Raw genomic sequence first — 24261 nt, 5'->3', positions numbered from 1 at the left:
TGTGTATTCTATCAGTACTTGTAACAAATCCGTACGTATGTGTCAGTACACATAGTTAGTACAGCAGTGCGCTATCACGGACTCCACTTTGGTACCTTTCCTATTTAAATAGCTTGATTCTGAAAGTTTTATTATATATATATACACACACACACATTCAACTCCATTGAATGTATAGAGCGCTCTTCTTTTACTTTTGACTTTGTACGAGAATTTTCGATAATATCTACCTACCCACATACGCGCGCTCGCGTATGATAAAACTCGAAAGAAATTAGTGTTGGTCTGCGTTGGCCTTATTTCGTAAAATAGTACAGTGAATGTTCCGTTTTACATACATACATTGTATGTGTATGTCACTGGTTAGATATCATCTTTTACTCTTTTTATATTTTGACTAATCACCTGTTCGGTAACAAGGTTGAAAAGGAAAGCATTTAGTTTTGTTCGTCATCCTTTAATTCTTAAGAAGGTTTAACAAATTTTTATGTCCCAGATATCGGGATCATTTGTAACATGATTGTGATTATATAATAATCTTGACTGACAGAGATGCATTGTCTATCCAAGAACCAAAGTTCAACCATATTTTACTCCAAGCTGGTTGACACGTATCCTGTTACTCCAATAAAATATACATGTAGTTGTAGTTAGAGCTAAAAATGTCCTACCTGTCTGATATTGGATTATCAAATGACAGTAGAGCAATGATTCGCGACGTGCTGATGGCAACAAAAAATGATTTATGGATAGGTGGAAGTATCTGAGAGAGAGAGGGGCCAAGGTTTAGTATAGTGCATAAAACAGTCCTTGGCGAGTAGTAAAATAAAATACTTATTGCACGGTTAGGAGTGACGACAGATGTCCCTTGGGGGATTTTTAATGGTGGCCGCGGATCTTTTCGCTTTGACCGGCAGATTTTAAAAATAATTTCCATGTAACTAAATACTTTTAAACTTCGCATACTGGTAAAATGTGTTTACAAAACATCTTTTTCTCTTGGCTTTCTTGAGAAAATTCTGTAGTTTGTAAGATATTTGTTGTTTTTTTTTTCAATTTCTGCAATTTCAACCAATCAATGACGTCTATTGAGGTGAAAACATTCTCTGACGTAAACATTTTCTGGCGGTGTCATATGAAAATGTCCCTCGTTTAAAAAACAGATTGGGTTTATTTACATTTCTGAAGAAAAAAAAGATACCCTTCCCCCCACCCCTAATCCTAACTAACCCTAACTCTAAAACAGATTGAAATGCAATAGATCGATACTAGGGTCATAATTATGGGTGACATTTTCATATGACACCGCCAGAAAATGTTGTTTACTCTCTATGGCAGAAATCGTTTTCACCTCGATAGAGGTCATTGATTGGTTGAAATTGCCGAAATTGAAGAAAATATCTTACAAATATCTTACAAACTACAGAATTTTCTCGAGAAAGCCAAGAGAAAAAAATGTGTTTTATAAACACATTCTACCCGTATACGAAGTTTAAAATTTTTTAGTTACATGGAAATTATTTTAAAAATCTGCCGGTCAAAGCGAAAAGATCCGTGGCCGCATTAATATGATGAAGAAAAGTATGCTACCGTCTGAGATAAAATAACTCGGATATTCCGCCCTAACATCAACGTCGCTTATCATGACCAGCGGGTGCTCTGATGACGAAATTATAATAATCTCCAATCGTCAGCCAAGGAAAGGAACGTCCTACAGCGCAAGCTCTATGTAAAATAAATAATATATAGATATAAACCATCTGACGGTCGTTAGTGGAGCTACAGGAATACAATTTAAGTGGTGACTCAGTAAAGTTTAGAGAAGAGTATGGAAACTTCGTTTTAATGAAAGCAACTGAAGTAAAATTACAGGCAAATGGATTCGCGTTAGTCTTTAAGATTAAAAGATGTCAGTTTGCGTTTAGCCAAGGTTGTACGACTTAATTTTTCGGCGTTCTTAGAGTATAAAATGCCATTTTCACTTTGTCAAGACACTGCTCGTACCAGTTTGTCGGCTGCAGAATTAGAATTATTATTATTATAAAGGCAGCGAGGTGGCAGAATTGATAGCGAGCTGGATGAATTCCTCCGAGATCGATTTTGCCTTTCATCCTTTCGGGGTCGATAAATTAAGTACCAGTTGAATACTGGGGTCGATGTAATTGACACATTCCCTCCCCCAAAATTTCAGGCCTTGTGGTAAAATTTGAAACTATCATTAGTATTATTAAAGCGGCGAGCTGACAGAATGATTAGCAAGCTGGGTAAAATGCTTCGTGGTATTTCGCCAGTTGCAAAGTTCTGAGTTCGAATTCCTCCGAGGTCGACTTTGCCTTTCATCCTTTCGGGGTCGATAAATTAAGTATCAGTAAAACACTGGGGTCTATGTAATCGGCCAGGCTCGATAAATTGAGTACCGGCGACACACTGCGGTCTATGTAACTGCCCCGAAATTTCAGGCCCTGTGCTAAGAAGTGTAGATAGGGTAAATGGCGCCCAGAACAAGCATCAAAATTGCGCACCCCACCCTCTAACTAAAATGTGGCTTAATAAGAAAATGATCTTGACCAAAATTGCGCCCTCCCCCTCAAAGTGACGGCCAGGGCATGTGCCCGGCTTATTCCATCCTAGCTACACACTACCTTCAAATTTCGACGTAGTTGACTTTCGCTTTCATCCTTTCGGAGTCGATAAAATTAGTACCCGTTGACCACTGGGGTCGACATAATCGACTCACCCCATACCCCGAAATTGCTGGCCCTTGTGTCAAAATTAGAAATTATTATCATCGTTATTATTACCAACGCCGTGCTGCAGCTAGCATTGTTTATTATCGCAGTAATTGTGTGGTTACAATTAAGAATTATGCTTTGTGCTGTTCTTGTAATGATGGTGGGGGTATTCAAATGGTTGAATTATTTTTTGTTACTGTTGCTTTTTTGGCGTTATTATTTCAAAATATAGTTGAACAACACAAATTTTAACTGACACCCAAAATATTCCCTACAACAAACAAGGTGGCTTTCAGTACCCTCCACTGCTGCCTGGTACTTTTTGATTCAACAACCATCATCAAAATCTTGAGTTTGTATTTTTTTTTCTTTCTTCGTGTGATTTTTGTTCTCCCAAGTATTAAGTATTTTTAAAACGAATGGTTTTTTTGCAAATGCTTTTTCGCGAGAAACAGTAGCCAAATCTCGTTCAAATTACACTGTCCTTTTTGCGTTTTTGTTTTTTGTTTTTGCTGAGTCTCTAAGACCAGTAGCCCCTTCTGGTGTTCCTTTTCCTGCTTTTGCTGGGTCTGGAGGGAGGGCAGCATCCATAAATTTCATAGCATAATTTCATTGTTTTAAATAGCGATCAAATCTAGTGGCAGCGTAGGAAGATAAAACCGTTATAGGTTATAATAATTATTAAAAGATTATAAATACGGGTATCTAAGAAATACCACCATGCTTGAAATAGCAGTCAAAACCTGATTTTGACTGATATTTCAAGCATGGTGGTATCTCTTAGATAGCCTTATAATTTTAATATATATAGGCGTAGGAGTGGCTGTGTGGTAAGTAGCTTGCTTACGAACTACATGGTTCCGGGTTCAAACCCACTGCGTGGTACCTTGGGCAAGTGTTTTCTACTATAGCCTCGGGCCAACCAAAGCCTTGTGAGTGGATTTGGTAGACGCAAACTGAAAGAAGCCCGTTGCATATGTATGTATGTATGTATGTATGTATGTATGTATGTATGTATGTATGTGTATGTTTGTGTGTCTGTGTTTGTCCCCCCAACATCGCTTGACAACCGATGCTGGTGTGTTTACGTCCCCGTAACTTAGCGGTTCGACAAAATAGACCGATAGAATAAGTACTAGGCTTACAAAAAATAAGTCCTGGGGTCGATGTGCTCGACTAAAGGCGGTGCTCCAGCATGGCCACAGTCAAATGACTGAAACAAGTAAAAGAGCATATATATATATATATGTCTGTGTGTCTGTCTGTCTGTCTGTCTCCACATCAAAATATACGTAAATATTTGTGTGGGCATCACGCAGGAAAACAAGTGCATGTGTTCAGAATAGAAGTAAAAATAGAACTAGGATAAAGAGAGAACGGAGATAGAAAGATGTGTAGAGAAGTAAAGTCTGAGAAGAGGAAAAAAACAAAAACAAACAAAATAAAAATTGATGGTACTTCCCGAGCACTGCTGTCACCACGACTGCGGCTAGCATGGCGACCGGAATAACGTGGGAACAAGTCGTGTTGATAAGTAAGATGTTACGACAAAGGCAAACAGAGCGTTGGGAGGGGCTAGAGTGTTGAGGCTCTTGATGAATGCATAGTGCATGACGGGAGGTGACCCTTTTTATACACACGTACGCACGCACAGTGATGTATATAGAGAGAGATATAGACACACACGTATATTATGCGTGTGTGAGTTGATATAAACGTGTGTGGTTCTGTGTCTATGGATATGAGTACGCATATATATATATATATATTATATATATATATATATATTGTGTGTGTGTCTGTGGTATGTAAATATTGTGTGTGTGCGTGCGTAAATATGAGTAAGACACACACACACACATACACACACACACATATATATATACATATATATATATATATATATATATATATAAAGTTAATCCAAACAAGAAAACAGAGAAAAAAAAAGAGAAAAAACACAGCAACGCAGGACGTGGAACAATTAAAGTATTATTGACGCTCAGGAAAGAAGGGAAGGAGGGTTTAACGTTTCGAGCGGAGCTCTTCGTCGGAAACAAGGAGAAGGAAAGATCCCAAGAAGGGAAGACAGAGGAAAAATTATTTGAGCTGGTGGTGCTCAATGAGCTGTCAGATTCGTTATAGCGTCGAAAACCACTCTTTTTTACATTCTGCGTTCACACCCTGCCCATGTCAACTTTGTTTCCCTTCTCTCATGGGTCGATAAAATAAAGTACCAGTCAAGTCCTTGGGTCTATCCTTTTCATAATTGTCGCCTTCTTCCTCAGCCGAAATTGCAAAGATAATCTGGAACTCGACTGAGGAAAGAAAACTCCGAATGACCCGTCCTTGTTTTCTTTGTATCGTCTATCTGGATGTCTTGTCTCTTTTTTTGTATCACCTAACTGTCTGATATATATATATATATCTGATTATATATATATATATATATATATATATATATTGATATATATATATATATATCTGATATATATATCATATATAATATATATATATATAGAGAGAGAGAGAGATTCAACGAAATAGCGATAAGAATGTGGATTGTCCGTTTGATTGGAAAATTTCTATAAATGGCTGAAGATTGCTCGACATTTTAAAACTGATGTAATACTTACAGTGTTTAATAAAATGAAGTAGCATGAACAATTGTACCACCCTACCTCGGATATACTTGTTGCTTATTTTGATTATATATATATATTATATATATATATATATATATATATATATATATATATGTTAGTTCGTACTACGGTCATTTCGACCCCTATTGTGTTGACGACCAGGATTTGAAACGATCTTACAACGAACTATTTAATATGAAATTATAAAACGCGATATTTGTGTTTTGTATTGCTTTATACACGAAAGCACATTCACATATATGCATATATTCACTCACACACACCTGCTTTTATATATAATAATATATATATATAATATATCTATATATATATATATATATATATTATATATATATATATATATACACATCAACTATATATGTGTGATTGCGTATACTGGTGCGTGTATCGATGGAGGTGTGTTTTTGATACTAAAAATACACGCTATTGATGGACAAAACGATGTCACTTCGATATTCCCTCTCTCTACTAAGCACTCTTCCTCCGACACCTCTCTACCACTTAACTTCCTCGTTTTTCATATCTCTCTCTTCCTCCCACCCCCACCCTCTCTCCTTTTATTCATTCTCTCTCCCTCCTCCCCACTCTCTCTCTCTCTCTCACTCTCTGCTAATTTCCACTGATCTTGACGTAGGAAAAAAGAAAGAGCAAAATAAATAAATAAAAATCATTGTTATGGTCTAGTAATTCCAAAAACAAACTGGGCCTTGAGATTTACCACGGAAAGGTTACACTTCTCACCCACCCTCTCGTTCTCCATACACACAGCCCCCCCCCCGACACACACATATTCTTTTATTTGGTTCAGCCATTTGACTGCGGCCATGCTGAAGCATCGCCTTTAGTCGAACAAAGCGAGCTGAGAACTTATTCTTTGTAAGCCTAGCACTTATTCTAGTACTTATTTTGCCGAACCGCTAAGTTACGAGTTTGTAAACTCCAACATCGGTTGTCAAGCGATGGCGTGGGGGGGGGCAAACACAGACACACAAACAGGAGTGGCTATAGGCACAGGAGTGGCTATAGGCACAGGAGTGGTTGTGTGGTAAGTAGCTTGCCCCGTGAGATCGAAACATGGCTGTGAATCAATCTTCTCAACCATATGGCATTGGCTGCACAAAAACTCATTTCTTGCTTTCCAATACTTTAAAAATGTTTACTCTGTGTCGCCCATTTTGATTGACTTAAACACTTAACGGGATAAAGAAAGAAAAAAAAACATTGAACTTTAAAATAAATTTCGTTATCCGCCATATTTTAACACTTTGATGAGATTTGAACTCCAAACGTAAAGAGCTGTTACTAAATACTACTTGACATTTTGACTGCAGCTCTACACATTCTGATATTTCTTTGTAGAATCGTTGTTTCGAATTTTGACGTAAGACCAGCAATTTGGCGAGGAAAAGTGGATAGTTGATTACATCAACTCCAGTATTTAACAACTACTTAGTTTTATCGACCCCGAAAGAATGAAGAGCAAAGTTCATCTCGGCGACATTTGAACACAGAACATCAACAGCTTGAATAAATGTATCTTTCCAGTGCTCTAACAATTCTGCTGGCTCGTCACCTTACTGTTGTATCGTTAATAGTAAAATTAAATGGTTTGCCCAAGTGGAAACCGACCACATATTTGATTTGTTGGGCGTACGTAAATCAATTACATTAATTCCTCATATTGGCTAACGATAATTTTATCGACACCGGGGGGATGAAAGTCAAAATCGACCGCGACAGGGTTTATTTATTTATGACCAAATCTGGGGGGGGGGCGCATTATTGTTTCCCTACACGAAGGACACTGCTTGTACCACTGACTTTGGAACACTGAACTAAAGTACTTCAAGTATCTAGAGGGCGCGCAATGTGGCCTTCTCACATATGTAATACTGTGAATTGAAAACCATCGATTGAAATTATCTACATGAACAGTAAACTGAAACTCCCGTTTGGCGTGTTAGGACCAGAAAACAGCAACGAAGGGAGATAACTCTGATTTGAGCCAACAATAATTCTGGTAAAATAAAAACAATATTATACTGTATAGTTTATTGTTTTGAATGTAAATCACTTTCATTTCTCTGGGGTGTATAAAATATATACCTGTTGTTGTTGTAGTCGTTAAAGTAGTTGGTTAGCCCCATTCAGCCCCAAGAACAAAGGGGTTCAAGTCATGAGCATCTTGTTTTTATTGTTCCGTATCAATATTTTGCCATCAAGATGTAGGACAAGATACTGCGATAGCCTGGGCTTCAATATCCTCTTCAATATCCTCCCGAAGGACCTGAGAGACCTGCATGGGGTGGATGCAGGTGTCTTCAAAATAAAGCTGGACCTCTTCCTGTCAGGTGTCCCAGATGAACCAACTTCACGGCAGGAGGTGCAGATGAGGGCAGCTGCATCAAACTCTCTTATGCACCAAATGTCAATTGCTAAAAAGCATTCGTGAAGTAAAATCATGTAGCAATACCGAATGGCGGTGCCCCAGCATGGCCACAGCTCGTGAGCTGAAACTAGATGAAATGAAAATGAAAATGAAATGATATTGTCCAAGGTGGTTTTCTTAACGATATGGTGGGAGTTGAAGGTAATTTGGCTGCAATTTCTCAGTTCTAGTGACTACGGGGAGGAAGTTTCCTTCATTGCTTTATATATATATCAGTTGTATGCTTGAATAGATACAAAAGACCACTCCCGTCCTTTACAATGTTGTTACATTGTATCAATGTAAGACATCAACTCGTACGTACTCTCTTGTTACAAAACTTTTTATCATGGACAACAATGAGAAACAAACGAGCTTGCCTCTGCTGTGCCCACAGACTGATAACATTCCGTTCATATTTACAACATGACTTAGAGAAGAAAACGCAGAGTTTTGATACTACATAAGACTTCCATAACTGGTGTAGTGAAGGCGTGTGGCCTTGTGGTTTGGGTGCTGCACTCACGATCGCAATATTGAGGTTTCGATTCTCGAACTTGACGGTGTATTGTGATCGTTAGGAAAAAAAAAACTAGATTTTACGCTGCTTTAATCCACTTAGCTGTGAGTGGTGAGTGATCCAGCAAGGGTCTAACGTCCCATTAGAGAGAGTGTTGTGATCTCAGTCTATATATATGTGTGTGTGTGTGTGTGTGTGTGTGTATCAGTCATTTGTTGCTTATTTTTATTATAATCACCCCATTTGATTTATATGGATAATACCATACTAAATTCTAGTGCCTTTAACTTAAGTACCATATTCATCTGAATCTAAATTTTGCTGAACTTATATATATATATATACTCTCTTTTTCTCTTTTACTTGTTTCAGTCATTTGACTGCGGCCATGCTAGAGCACCGCCTTTAGTCGAGCAAATCGACCCCGGGACTTATTCTTTGTAAGCCCAGTACTTATTCTATCGTTCCCTTTTGCCGAACCGCTAAGTGACAGGGACGTAAACATACCAGCATCGGTTGTCAAGCAATGCTAGGGGGACAAACACATACATATATATATATATATATATATATATATACATATATACGACAGGCTTCTTTCAGTTTCCGTCTACCAAATCCACTCATAAGGCATTGGTCGGCCCGGGGCTATAGCAGAGGACACTTGCCCAAGGTGCCACGCAGTGGGACTGAACCGGAACAGTTGTTGGTTAGCAAGCTACTTACCACACAGCCACTCCTGATATATATATATATATATATATATATATTTATTTATTATATTATTTATTTATTTATTTTAGCAACACTCGGAAATCTATTCGTTCTTATATTTTATTTTTACACCACTCTATATATTTTGTTCTTCGTTGAATATTTTGTATTCTATTGGAATAGCAGATTACCCAACAACTGTATTTTAACTTCTTCGATGCCTTCTGCACTGATGATGGATTACTTCACTGCCTGGTCTGTGTGATTCTGTCTAGCCAATTAGTTGATATGCCTTGATTCTTCAAGGATCCTTATATATATATATATATTATATATATATATATATATATAATATAAAATCCGTTCTGTCTGTGTGTGTGTCTTCTAGGATCTCGGGCTCCTCTATCCGATTGCGCACAAATTTGATATGTAGATACCGACGGTATCAGGGCGAGCTAGCAGAAACGTTAGCACGCCGGGCGAAATGCGTAGCCGTATTTCGTTTGCTGTTATGTTCTGAGTTCAAATTCCACCGAGGTCGACTTTGCCTTTCATCCTTTCGGGATCGATAAATTAAGTACCAGTTACGCACTGGGGTCGATGTAATCGACTTAATACCTATGCCTGTACTTGTTTGTTCCCTCTATGTTTAGCCCCTTGTGGGTAATAAAGAAATAGGTATCAGGGCGTGTATAATGCCTTGCGAGAGAATTTGGCAAACGGAAATAGTGCCGAAGCCCGTCTAGTGTGGGGGGGAAGGGGTATGCGCGCGCATGCGTGTGTATGTGCGTGTGTCATAATACTTGTCTGTCACTGTTTGACAACTGGTGCTCGTTTGTTTACGCCCAAGAGGATTCAGCGAAAACAGACAGTATATATACTCTTTACTCTTTTACTTGTTTCAGTCATTTGACTGCGGCTATGCTGGAGCAACGCCTTTAGTCGAAGAAATCGACCCCAGGACTTATTCTTTGTAAGCCTTGTACTTATTCTATCGGTCTCCTTTGCCGAACCGCTAGGTTACGGGAACGTAAACACACCAGCATCGGTTGTCATTTGAGGAACGCCTGTGCAAGTTTCAGGAAGCATGTGAAGACAGTTATTGAGAAAGAAGGAGGATACATAGTATAAAAATATTTTCTATTATGTAAATTGTCTTGTTGCAAATAAATTCTCATGACTTTCAATAAACAAATCGGTCATACACTGTCTTTCAATCCCTGCCTCAAAATATTGTAAATTTTGCCTCCCCATCCTGTATATATATAGCAAACTTTATCACCGTAAGTACTCGGATTTGAGTTGGTTAAACCCTTCAAGACAGTGCCCAAGCTTGACCATACTCCAATAACAGAAGCAACAGCATAACACGCACACACACACACACAAGAGAGAGAAAGAGACTGATATACACACACTCTCTCTCTCTCACTCTCTGTCTGTCTGTCTCTCTCTCTCTCTCTCTCTCTCTCTCTCTCATTACCTGCTGTTAAGTAAACTGAAGCTAATACCTCTGAAAACTAATGAGAATACTATACATTATGAACGTGTACTTGTTACTTCAAGTCCGCTCTGATCGAGGAGAGATATGAATGAGCGGAAGCTTTCCAAACGTGACCCTACCAACTTTTGTTTTCCGTATTTCCATGCACCATCGATTTAAAACATAATCCCATCACGCCATATAAATTTCTATTCTAACACATTGCGTGTTTCAGTATTTAAATGAGATTTTAGCTGCTATTTCTAACGGATCGAGTGAGCACAGGAGAAAGTATCTGATTGGTTCATTATTTTACTCGATGTTTATTCTAGTTTTATTTTTATCATTACAACTCTTATTACTTCATCTCACATCATAAACGCATTTTTACTTACACAACATTTCGTGACATTCACTTCGCATTATTCTCTTCTACGACTCTCTCTCTCTCTCTCTCACTTACACTCTGTCTTATTCTCCCACTTTTTTTCCTTCGTCGTTCTTCAACTTTGTAAGTTCCTGTTTATTCTGCTTAGACTTAAGTAGCCTTAAAAGCATATGTATGCTTGTGAATTAGCTGTGTGTATGCGTTTTTCTATATGCATACAGTGTGTGTTTATATATATATGTGTGTGTGTGTGTGTGTGTGTTTGGTGAAACAAACTAGAGAAACAGAACTCAGTACATGCGTATAAGTGTTTCTGTCGATTAATACAATTCATGTCTTTCTGGCTGTCTGTCTAACTATCAATACGTCTCTATTAGCTTCTCGTTCAGTCAGTATATTAATTTTTCTCCTTTATTCTCTCTCTCTCTCTCTCTCTCTCTCTCTCTCTCTCTCTCTCTCTCTCTCACACACACACACACACACAACCTCCTTCGGTCATGATTGACCATGGGATTGCACCTAGAATGATCCACTCCGAGACAACTCCGGGAAAGGTTGTTTATGGAAGACTTGCAGTCACCCATGCATACCAGCCTCCTCTCTCCACGTCACCGATGTTATCCAAGGGAAAGGAAAAGGGGTCGATACAGCTTGGCACCAGTGATGTCGTAACTCATTTCTACAGCTGAGTGAACTGGAGCAACGTGAAATAAAGTGTCTTGCTCAAGAACACAACACACATCCCGATAGATAGCCACTACACACATTTTTTCTCTCCTTGTTTTTTCTGTGTCCCTTTCTGTAGAAGAGCGTAGGCTCGAAACGTAAAAGACTTTTTCTATTCCTGAGCGTTATACTAATACATTTGTTTGTTTTGTACACCACCTGTCTTCGTCTTTTGTTTTTTCGTAAACTCTCCCTTAACTAACAGGAGATGGATTTAGTATTAACCCTTTATGTTTTGACCCATCAGTCTGGATCTCATCAGGTACATTGATAAAGATGTCACATTAGAGATTTTTTAGTGGCAGCTGGCTTGTTGTTACATACCCATCAAGTTAGGGAATGAATAAAAGCAAATAATACTACAGAAATGCAAAAAGTTCAAATATGAACGTTGAAATCTTGTGTTCCAGTTTACATAAAATGACCTAATCCTCTTTTACTGTTATAACTGCTTAGAGGGAAAAGAAATTTGGGGAAAAGAAGATTAATCTGGATGTCATTTTAAGGCACGCTTGAATGTTACTCGTCGTTAACATTTTGCTGCTGACATTGGTGACGTATAAAGGATTTTCAGTTCTGTAATTACACAGTCTTTGGAAGATGTGCCGTGCCCGTAGCCTTTGCAGGTTTTTTCTTTCTTTCTTTCTGGTGTTTAACTTAAACGTTTGTAGATTTATCATTTTTGGAAAAGTTTGAGCAACGAGAAAGTTCCAAAAGTTTGCGTCTTTTTCGAGAGTGGGAGAATGAATATTGAATTAAATGTTTAGCTTGAAATATTTGACACATGGAATGGTAGTTGTTATCGTTTAACTCTCGATCTGATTTTCTCTTTAAGCATGAAATTTAAAGTGTATTGTGAAATTGTTTCTTAATTTTCTGAAATTATCTCCTCTTTTCTTTCAAGGTCGTCAACAGTTATCACCTGGTAACTTCGTAGTTTTCCCTTCTACAAATTTCAATTCGTTAAGAATTTGTGTGTGTATGTGTACGTCATTCTGTACATCGCCACGTATCAGAATTAGCTAAATTAACGTTGTTGTTTTTACCTATTTGAGTTAGTTCCCTTATCTCGCATTTTGAAATCAAATGCGAATTATATTTTAAAAAGCTTATCGACTCTTTAAAGTAGGCTAGCGTAGACTAAGCTATCTAGACGAGGTCTCATAATATCCGAAACCTCTTAGTAGCTGTCTCTTTGCCTGTAAAGAAATATCTCTGGTTTTCCTATAAGAGGTTCAATTTTCTATATAACTGACACTTTTTTCATTTCCTTTTGAGAATCTATAATAATTGTCATCAGGATATTCTTTCCAACCAAGAGACAAGTTCCAACTCTTTTGGAATTTTTTCGTACGACATTCTGTACATCAGCATCTACCCGAATTTTCTAAATTTAAGCTATTGAAGCTGAAGTCAGTGTTAAACTTTGACAGAGGTATATATATTACGTCTACTTAGGTCTTGGAAGGGTGTAAAGGTAGGGTATTTCTAAAGAAGCACTTAACCCGAATTTTGGGTTATTAATACTGTCAGATTCCAGAATAATGCCGAAATTCTCATCTGATTCGGAATCCTTAAAGATATGTTAAAGAATTTCTTTGTTTTCTTATTTGGATTATATTGTGCCTTCGATATTTCTAAGTCTCAATGGTATTGATTAAATGTATTAAAGTTTTTTTTTAACTTCATTTATTTTTTAGTCACTCCACTCTTATATATTCCTCTTTTTGTTATATATACTCTTTACAGTATATATACTCTTTACTCTTTTACTTGTTTCAGTCATTTGACTGCGGCCATGCTGGAGCACCGCCTTTAGTCGAACAAATCGACCCCAGGACTTATTCTTTGTAAGCCTAGTACTTATTCTATCGGTCTCTTTTGCCGAACCGCTAAGTTACGGGGACATAAACACACCAGCATCGGTTGTCAAGCGATGTTGGGGGGACAGACACAGACACAGAAACACACACATATATAAATACGACGGGCTTCTTTCAGTTTCCGTCTACCATATCCACTCACAAGGCTTTGGTCGGCCCGAGGCTATAGTAGAAGACACTTGCCCAAAGTGCCACACAGTGGGACTGAACCCGGAACCATATGGTTGGTAAGCAAGCTACTTACCACACAGCCACTCCTACATATATATATATAGAGAGAGAGAGAGATGTCTATGTGTAAGCGATTGTGTGTATTTCTGTGTCTTTATATGATACGCGCATATCCATATATGTGTGTGTGTGTATTTCTCTATATAAGAATGATGTATGCGCGTCTATATAAGGGAGAGAGAGAGAGAAAGCGAAAGGAAGACACTGACTGCATTGAGAATATTTATGACGGTGGTGCTGATGATGGCGGTGCTGATGGTGGTGTTTGATAGTCACGGTCCTTTTTTAACTGATCTTCTCAATATCACCACTAGCTCCCTTCTATCTCTATTGTTCTTCATGTGAAAAATAGACAATAGATAGAATTTGGGACTGTCTGCCTCAGTATTAACCTAGATAACGTGTAACACTTTACCAATAAACATAAGATCACCCAACGTATTATCATCTCTCTGGATTCTGGTTTCATCTTAATCTTTTTGGGGGTTTTTGTGTTTATTTTTTGTCTTTTTTTTTCACCCTTATTAACATTTATTTCGTTCATGCAGCATGATTGTCATCCTTTAACTCCAATTCAGTCCTGTCCAGAAGGCAGGTCAAAAGCATTCCAACCATGACCACTAATGATTTTTCTTTTTTTTTTTTTTTTCAAGTATAGGGCTGTGTCTAAACCCATATTATCAGATTTAATAAAAGTATAAAAGTATGATATGAGCGAGATTTGACTGGTATTTCTAGTTGAATGAATGACCTCAAAAGAGCTTTCCTCGTTGGTTCGTGTAACTTTTGTACAATTTAATATCATGGATTAATTGCCACCATCATTCTCATCCTTATCATCAAGACCGGCACCATCCGCACCAACATCATTATCACTATGATTGCTATCATCGCCGTCATCACCATCCTCCTCCTTCTCCTCGTCTTCTTCCTCATCATCATTGGTTTCAAATTTTAGCACAAGGCCAGCAGTTTGGATAAGGGGCTAAGTCGATTAAATCGACCCCAGTTCTCAACTGCTACTTAATCTATCAACTCCGAAAGGATGAAAGGCAAAGTCGACCTCGGCAGAATTTGAACTCCGAACGTAAAGTCGAACGAAATGCCGCTAAGCATTTTGCCCGGCGTGCTAACGATTCTGCCAGCTCGCTGCCTTCTTCCTCATCATTATCATACCATTATGAGAGTGTACATGCAAGAAATAGCAACTAGTTGTCCCTCAAATCGCAGCTTGCCGCTTGAAAAAAAATAAGGAAGAATGTACTGGATTGTGTAATCATTAATAAGATGGGATGGCCACGGTTGGCCTTCGATAATACGTTTACCCCTCCTCTTCATTAGCATCGCCAAAGTCGCTGTCATCTTAAGATATTTTTTAACAAATAAAAGAAACGTTTTTAAACACTGCCACCACTGCGATGTTCGTTCACACGTTCATTACGTCTTCTTTAACCCCGTTAAATCAATCTTCCAACCACGACCACTACCATTGATAACAGCAACACAAATAGTACTAATTTGTGGCGATGGGAAGAATATATCAAGACGATAAGTGTCAACCTGTGAGTAGGTGACAGAAATATAGATTTCTTCGGCGTGACTTTACAACAGATATGTCTACAACATTCCAGAACTAATACGGGTGGAAGTTCAGACATCGTCTGGGTAAGCAATGTACACAGGGTTTAAACAGATTAACAACTTTAATTTTTAATTAACAAATATAAATTAAATGTTTCCCAATCAATTATAACAATGATAATTTAGTGCATGAAATACAACGCATAATTTGGTAAATGGCAATAATTTACATAAAGGCTTAGTTGAACAGGGCGATATAACCCGGACTATGCGGTGATAAAATATAGCTCACTGTGAACAGTTTATAATTCGGGTGTGGAAAAATTCCAACTTATATCTAATGATCTAAAACCAGTGGCCTTGCCAAGTCTAAGAAACAATGTCGGTGGGAAGGAGTTAATAAAGGTGACATGACACATGTCACAGGCAGCTGACTAATCCTACAGGAGACGTCACAATTGTGCTATTTCCTCCTTGCCAGGTATTGCAATGTTATATAGAAACACTGCATTATTAAACAGTCGTGTGAAAAAGAGGGGTAGCTTAAATCGAGCTGCATGAAATATCGCCTGATTACACTATCTTACACTTTGTCTGTCTTGTGTATCATATTTAATACATATGATATATTTCCCTGGCGTCCATGCAACATATATGATACTCGTTTCCAATTTTTTTCTCAACCACCAGAGTAAGTTGGGACTTATGAAAAGAATGCTTCACACTACTCAGAATATATAAACAAGGGCTAATTAAATGTCTGAAAACAAGCATTGGACGTTTGGGGGAAACTTGGACAGGCAAGGGTCTTAAAAAGTGGGTAACACATTGGATTATGTTGTCACATGGACCGTCTATGATAGTTTTCTTTTCAGTCAAGACTAAGCTGGGAACTATGACACAAATATACAAAGCTACTATTGATGTAGGATACAGGCTCATAAAACCGAATAACCATCAAATCAGATTTTGCCGTCTGACATAAAGGAAGATCGCACTGGGGAATGCAGTTCGTTCTGGATGCATTGTGTTTAAAAATAAAAGACAGGATGGTCACTGCTGGAACGACAGTAACCATAGATTTACAAGTCCAAAATGGTCGGTGTGAAGCTAAACGACAACAGCATCAACTGTGGAGGCGCAATGGCCCAGTCGTTAGGGCAGCGGACTCGTGGTCGTAAGAACGCGGTTTCGATTACCAGACCGGGCACTGTGAGTGTTTATTGAGCAAAAACACCTAAGCTCCACGAGGCTCCAGCGGGGGAGGGTGGTGAATCCCGCTGTACTCTTTCCCCACAACTTTCTCTCACTCTTTCTTCCTACTTCTTCCACAAAGCAGAGGAACCGTGGTGTAACCCACTATGGTGTGGTACTTTCTCAGACCCTAGTCTAGATTACGAATCCCCTGTACCCCAGGATGGTTCAGCTCTCCACCCGTTAAAAAGCCACCGTTTATGGAATGAGGATAACAACGTGGCTTTCGCGCCCGTGCAACCGCCAGTCTATCGCATGTGGTGAGTGGATCTTCAAGTTGCTGCATGCATTCTTAGTAGCTTAGAGTAGGCTCGAATTAGGGATTATTCTTTGTGGCTAATGGCGTGAGTCCTGATTGGAAGAAGAAGAAGAAGAAGAAGATTGCATCAATTGTTACTACTATTACTGCTGTTGCTGCTGCTTCTGGCATTGTGATCCAAAGATCCGAACTACGAGAAATAGCATCCGAGTCTCCTCAAATTACTTCCTATAGCCTTAAAAGAACAAAGACACACTAGACAATGCAGTTCTAGATAACAAATCAAGAGAGATATTTTAGGGCAGGAATACTATTGATAATAGGTTATATTCAATAAGGACCGAGCAACAAAATAATAATCTCGAAAGGATGTATGGGAAAGCCGACGGAAAATGAACTTAGAGCGTTATTTCGTCCATAACTCTTTTATTTTACTATCCGTCTCGCTGCCTTCATTAATGTAAAGGGATCAGTAAGAACGTAAAGAATGTTGTAGTCATCCCTCCCCACGTCAAACGTTTAAGTTGATTAATTGTGATGCACTGAATGTCATAAACTAAATTGAGACTGGAGCCTCAGCCGCTCAAGTTTGACCATATCTCTGTACGTGTATGTGCAGGCCTAGGCGAGACATTTCTTAGAAAGATTTGCAGTAGTCCAAGCATGCGAGACTCTTCTCTTCACATCACGACTTTTACTCAAGGAATATTAAAATAGAGCAGCAAGAATTCAAGGCTTCACCAAAGAATATCAAAATCGTGAAATACTGGATTTTTTAAAAACAGATAATACTTATAATTTGATAATTCTTTTAGAATGTTTCTTCCTTCCTCTAATTTAAAATAGTGTTTTCTTTTAAATGCTTTTTTTTTTGTGACTGGATCTGTTTTTAAAAGTAACTCAGATTTGTTTTTATCAGACATGGCTATATGGTTAAGAAGTTCGCTTTGCATCTACGTGGTTTGGACTCAGTCTCATTGTGCGGCACTTTTATGCAAGTGTCTTCGGACCGACAATACCTTGTAAATTTTGTTGACGGTAACTATGTGGAAGCTCATTGTATATATATATATATATATATATATATATATATATATTATACATGCGTGTGTGTGTTTGCTTACCAACCACATGGTTTCGGGTTCGATTCCACTGCGTGGCACCTTGGGCAAGTGTCTTCTACTATAGCCTCGGGCCGACCAAAGCCTTGTGAGTGGATTTGGTAAACAGAAACTGAAAGAAGCTCCTTCGTATATTTGTATATATGTATATGTATGCCTGTGTATATGTTTGCGTGTCTGTGTTTGTCCCCCACCAAAATCGCTTGACAACCGATGGTGGTGTGTTTACGTCCCCGTAACTTAGCGGTTCGGCAAAAGGGAACGATATAATAAGTACTAGGCTTCCAAAGAATAAGTCCTGGGGTCGATTTGCTCGACTAAAGGCGGTGCTCCAGCATGGCCGCAGTCAAATGACTGAAACAAGTTAAAGAGTTTAATATATGTGTGTATGCATGTACGTGTGTGCGAATGCATGCACACGCGTAATGAAACCTACACACTTGTGTTCTAACGTGACGTGCACACCCACAGCACGAGAGTAAGTTTATCCGCACATCCTCAACCTTAAGAGCTGTGTTGACTTAAGCAAAAGAGCCTTGTCCCTTTGTTAGTGACCGGCTTGAATTCTGCACAGAAGAAAATATTAAATAAATCCAAAAGGACGACCTATTCAAGTATGATATATTCAAGAGCGACATATTCGTTCACCAAATCATATATGCATACATACAAACATAGACATTTATAAGTAAAGAGGTTTGAAATTAGTCGAAATAATTTTTGTGGTATGGCATCACTTAGACGGTATCTACTAAACAACAGCAGCAAAAATACATACATTACATCAACCAGCCAGCTGCTTAAAACTGAAGAGAACAACGTCTTAACAAGTCGGAAGTGAACTCGAGAAGTACTCACTTCTCGATGACGTACCATGCGACCCTAAAACTGCTGGATTAGCCTACCTCAAAGAAGAATTTAGAGGAGAAACACTTTGCATAATAAAACAAAGGAATGTTTTACGTGAACTTGAGAATGAAGCTAATATTAACAGGAAGTGTTACCTCTCTTGACCTTGGGAAAGTTAGATTACGTCACAATTTTGAAGGTCATGCTTTTGCTTTCTAAGAGCAGGAGATAGTTACAAAATACCTAACGATTAAAAGGGACAACCCCAAGATACAACCAAAAATGTTGATTGTGCCAATTTCTTTAGGTGATATTACACATGATTAACATTTACCAATGCAATATGATACTGTTGTTAAAACAAAATACAATGTTATCCGTAGAAAAGACACCTCCGAGATAGAGAAAGTATTTCTGTTGTTAAATACATGCGTTTAAGCAAAAGGAATATTGGTCTAACACTCCTATAACAAACAACTGCTATTAAATGCAAACAGTACAGACCTGATATAATCGTTTAGAAACAACTATGTAATTATTAAGTTCAGATTCCCTGCTGATGTGAACATTTCTTTCAAAATTAGCGAGAAAAATAACGTTTACGGAGGACTTCTTCAGAGCCTATAATTTCTTTATATAGATCATAAATTTACAGTTGTATCTATGATTATATCTGCAGCTTGGCCATGGTAATAAACATCTAAGCGATAATCCCGAAAATCTGGCTGTTTCGAGAAAAATGAAAATGACCAGCTAACAGAAACATACACACACACGCAGTTTGCAAATACAACCTGTAAGCAAATACAACCTGTAAGCAAAACTGTTGTCATTAAGTTTCAACGATGGGGATATAATTCTCTGTTGGAAACCAACTCCTTCTTTATAGCAAGAATTCAAACAATTAAAAACGAAACACAACTTGCACACACATACATATGTACATATCAACATCATCGTCGTTTTGACGTCTACTTGTCTATGCTTGCATGGGTCAGACGGAATTTGTTGAGGCAAATCTTCTATAACCGGATGCCCATCTTGTCGCCAACCCTTAATCCTTTCCAAGCAGGATAATATTTCCCTATAGCCAGAACCGTGGAAATGGACGACATACATTTACAACAATCACGCAATTTCAAAACATGATTTCAGTCGGTGCCACAAGGTGCCACACAGTGTGACTGAACCCGAAACCATGTGGTCGGGAAGCAAGTTTCTCAACCACACTGTCACGCCTATGAATACATAGGTAGGTAGGTAGGTAGGTAGGTAGGTGGGTAGATGAATGAATGAATAGTTAGTTGTTAAAGTGTCGGAATAGAATGTCTTGCAGTATTTGTTCAGGCTTTCTGAGATCAAATTCTTTCGAGGTCAATGTTACTTTTTCGTCCCCTCGGGGCTGATGAAATAAAGTACCAGTCCAGTACTGGCTTCATTTCTTCCTCTCTCTTTTTTCTCTCCTGTTCACACACACAGACTCTCCCCCCGTCTCTCTCTCAAAAGAAGAGATCTGCTCAAGCCTGACCTCCAGCGATGATCTCCGACAGGTATTTAGGTTTTTTTGAAAACAGTCAATTCATGTTGTATGTCACGTCGGAGACATTACGAAGAAAGAAAGAAAGAAAGAAAGAAAGAAAGAAAGAAAGAAAGAAAGAAAGAAAGAAAGAAAAAGAAAGAAAGAAAGAAAGAAAGAAAGAAAGAAAGAAAGAAAGAAAGAAAGAAAGAAAGAAAAAGAAAGAAAGAAAGAAAGAAAGAAAGAAAGAAAGAAAGAAAGAAAGAAAGAAAGAAAGAAAGAAAGAAAGAAATTTCAAGCTTATAAATAAGGGCACAACATTTGATGGGAGTAGTGAAGTCGATTATGTTGCTTTCTGCATATTAATGAAAGGGAAAAAAAGTCCTAAAAAGGGGTCGAGCTGGTAGAAACGTTAACGGGCTAAAATACTTAACGGCATTTCATCCGTCTTTACATTCTGAGTTCAAATTCTGCCGAGGTTGACTTTGCCTTTCATCCTTTTAGGGTCGATAAAATAAGTACTAGTTGAGCACTGGGGTTGATGTAATCGTCTTATCTCCTTCCTCGAAACTAGTGACCTTGAGCCTTTTGTAGAAAGGACTATTATTATCATTATTCAAATTCCGCCGATCTCGACTTTGCATTTCATCCTTTCGGGATCGATAAATTAAGTACCAGTGAAACACTGAGGTCGATCTAATCGACTAGTCCCCTCCCCACAAATTTCAGGCCTTGTGCCTTTAGTAGAAAGGATCATTATTATTAAATTCCGCTGAGGTCGACTTTAACTCTCATCATTTCGGGATCGATAAATAAAGTACCAGTGAAACACTGGAGGTCTATGTAATCGACTTATCCCCTTCCCTAAGACTTCAGGCCTTGTGCTTTCAATAGAAAGGATTATTATAAAAAGCGGCGAGATGGAAGAATTGTTGGTGAGTCGGACAAAATAGTTAGCGGCATTTCTTCCGTCTTTACATTCTAGTTCAAATGCCGCCGAGGTCGACTTAGCCTTTCATCTTTTCGGGGTCGATGACATAAGTACCAGTTGAGCACTGAGGTTGATGCAATCGACTCGCCCCACTCTCATAAAAATTCGGGTCTTGTGCCTACACAAGAAAGTATTATTATTATTATTATTATTATTATTGAGTGAGAGAGCAATTCATGCCATCAAAGTGACACTGGGGTAAAATATACGAAGCCCAATATACCCATCATGACTACCCGTCTGATAAGGGTACACCAGGCACATGCATCACAACCATATGTGCGCGACATGGTGATCTCATATCAAGGTAAACAGCGCATGACCTTGCAGGTGGGGCCCTTATTATTATATTATTATTATTATTATTATTATTATTATTATTATGGAAGAAACGGCTGGGCCCTTCGCTCTCGCAAACCCTTTTCTATTCATGAGATTGTCAAAGTTAACAAGGCTTTCATTGTGTGAGGGCTAAATCAACAAGAAGGATGATACACACAGCCACAGCATGCAAATTTTGCGATTTTGTTTTAGTGATGTTTCTTCTTTCGGTAATGCAAAATGACAAATACAAAAACTAATATTTCGTAAACTGAATCGACAGAGAGCCGGGGGTAATGTGCGGTATTTATTTATTTAGTCCTTCACATTCTAAACACAAATTTTGATGATTATATCATGCCCTGCAATGGTTTATGAATGCATACACACAGATATATACGCAAATATACACACATGTACATAAATTATATATGTATACTCATACACAACTATGTACTTATAATATAATATAATATAATATAATATGATATAATATAATATAACATATATATATATATATGTGTGTGTGTGTGTGTGTGTAATTCAAGGATCGAGGTGTAGGAAAACAGTTAGCTTCAAGCAATACGTAGTAAATATATAAAACAACTTCCTGGAACAATAGTGGTTTACTGAGACGGAAGGTTGTGATTTTTTTTTCTTATCGAAGTACGATAAATTAAAGAATGTTCTTTTTATATTTTACAGTAGGCAACCACGGTTGCCGGGGGTGCGAATAAGAATGTATGTATGTATATATATATATATACATTCTTATTCGCATATATAAACATATATATGCATGTATATGTGCATTTGTATGTATATATATATATATATTATATATATATATATATATATATATATATATATACAATATGGTTATCCGTAATAATGAAGGGTGAAATAATTAATTTGGAATAATTATCAATTACACCAAGTAGTCTTCGGCATGTAAAAGCCTCATTCGAGGAAAATTTAAGTAATACTAAGCAATAAAGGGTTTAGCAACGAATTGCCTTACCACATACCGAATTTAGAAATAGCAGTCAAAGAGTTATAGCTATTTAGAAGAAATAGCTATAACTCTTTGACTGCTATTTCTAAATTCGGTATGTGGTAAGGCAATTCGTTGCTATATATATATACATATATATATAAACATATATGCATGTATATATGCATTTGTATGTATGTATATATATATATATATATATATATATATATGCATGTACACACAGACACACTTCAATCTATCTCTCAATCAAGAGATCTTATCAATTGATGTGCAAGAAGTATTACTGCTTGTCTTACAAACACACACATCCCCCCCACACACACACACGCAGTTTTGCGCTAAAATAACAGCTGTATTTCCTCAGATACAACATCTTAAACGAGACTGTATTTTTTTTTTAACTAGGTAGATAGATAAAGCAAAGCAAACTTACCTTCAGGTGCGAAGCATTTCACGTATGTGACGTACAACAAGAGTAAAGCAACCGCTCTTTTTAAAAACCCTAATGTTGTGTAAGGCGCCATGAATACTTATGATATTAAATATATATAAAATATATATATATATATGATATATAATATATAATATATATATATATTAATTATTGGATATGTTTGAGTTGGTGGCTATTAAGCCACGGAAATGTAAAAAAAAAAAAAAAGTTACGTCTCTTACTCTTTATCTTTTCTTATTAAACTATATAATGAAAACGTGCGTTTGTTTTATTAGCACTGGACGATGGAAAGTCAAGACACTGACTCTTTTGAAATTAAATGGTATATCCATTCTGTGAAAAGAAACATATGTACAATGTGTGGTGCGTGTGTGTGCGTCCGTGTGTAATAATAATAATTATTATTATTATATATTGAGTTGTATGTGTTATATACACAACACGTGCGTTTGATTAAAGAATATGCTGTGTAAATACGTGTATAGGTGTATGATATATGTATATATATTTAAGTTATATGTATATATATATGTTCGTGCGTGTAGAGGTCTTGTGTGTAAGGGTATAATATTTAATATTTGTTGAGCGAACTTGAGCGATTTCGCTAAATGCTCCGCTCTGGAATACTTCGTTACTTATAAATGATTTTGAATGCTGCTGATATTGTTGTTGTGGTTGTTGTTGTTGTTGTTGTTGTTGTTGTTGTTGGCAGTAATTCTGATGGTGGTAGTGGTTGTGGTTGTTGTTTTAGGTGGGTTTGTTTTTCCCCCGTCTAACTTGTTGCTGTTGTGTTGCTTGCTCTCTTTAATAAATACACGCATGTATGTATACTTATATATATCTATATCTATATATGTTAATGTATGTGTGTATGTAGTTATGTGGGTATGTGGGAGTGTGTGCTTGCGTGAGTATGCGTGTGTATATATGCATATATTAAATAAGTGTGTATGCTTTTCAGTAAATTCCCAAGTTTGATTTTAACTCCAATAAGGCAAACACTTTCGTAACGGCACTCGAGTAATCCGCTTTTCAGACAGCGCTTTTTTCTTTCTTTTTTAAACGACTAACATACTCTTCCTCTCTCTCCCTCTCTTACTCGCTGACTCGCTCATTCACACACACACAC

At 37.6% G+C, this 24261-nt stretch overlaps 1 protein-coding gene across 2 annotated transcripts in view; it reads right to left on the bottom strand.

The window, feature by feature from the left end:
- Nucleotides 1-23944, bottom strand: part of LOC115209608 (mannan-binding lectin serine protease 1-like) — a 159370-nt gene extending 135426 nt beyond the window's left edge. The window contains exon 1 of one of the 2 annotated variants that reach the window (XM_029778048.2): nt 23112-23944. In XM_029778048.2, coding sequence (XP_029633908.1) covers nt 23112-23202 — 91 coding nt within the window. In that variant the 5' untranslated portion in view covers nt 23203-23944. The remainder of the gene's footprint in view (nt 1-23111) is intronic. The other variant, XM_036501048.1, reaches the window with a different exon arrangement.
- Between the last annotated feature and the right edge of the window lie 317 nt (nt 23945-24261).

This window comes from Octopus sinensis, linkage group LG3 (genome assembly GCF_006345805.1).
Source record: "Octopus sinensis linkage group LG3, ASM634580v1, whole genome shotgun sequence".
Classification (NCBI taxonomy): domain Eukaryota; kingdom Metazoa; phylum Mollusca; class Cephalopoda; order Octopoda; family Octopodidae; genus Octopus; species Octopus sinensis.
This window is presented reverse-complemented; position numbering and strand designations above follow the sequence as displayed.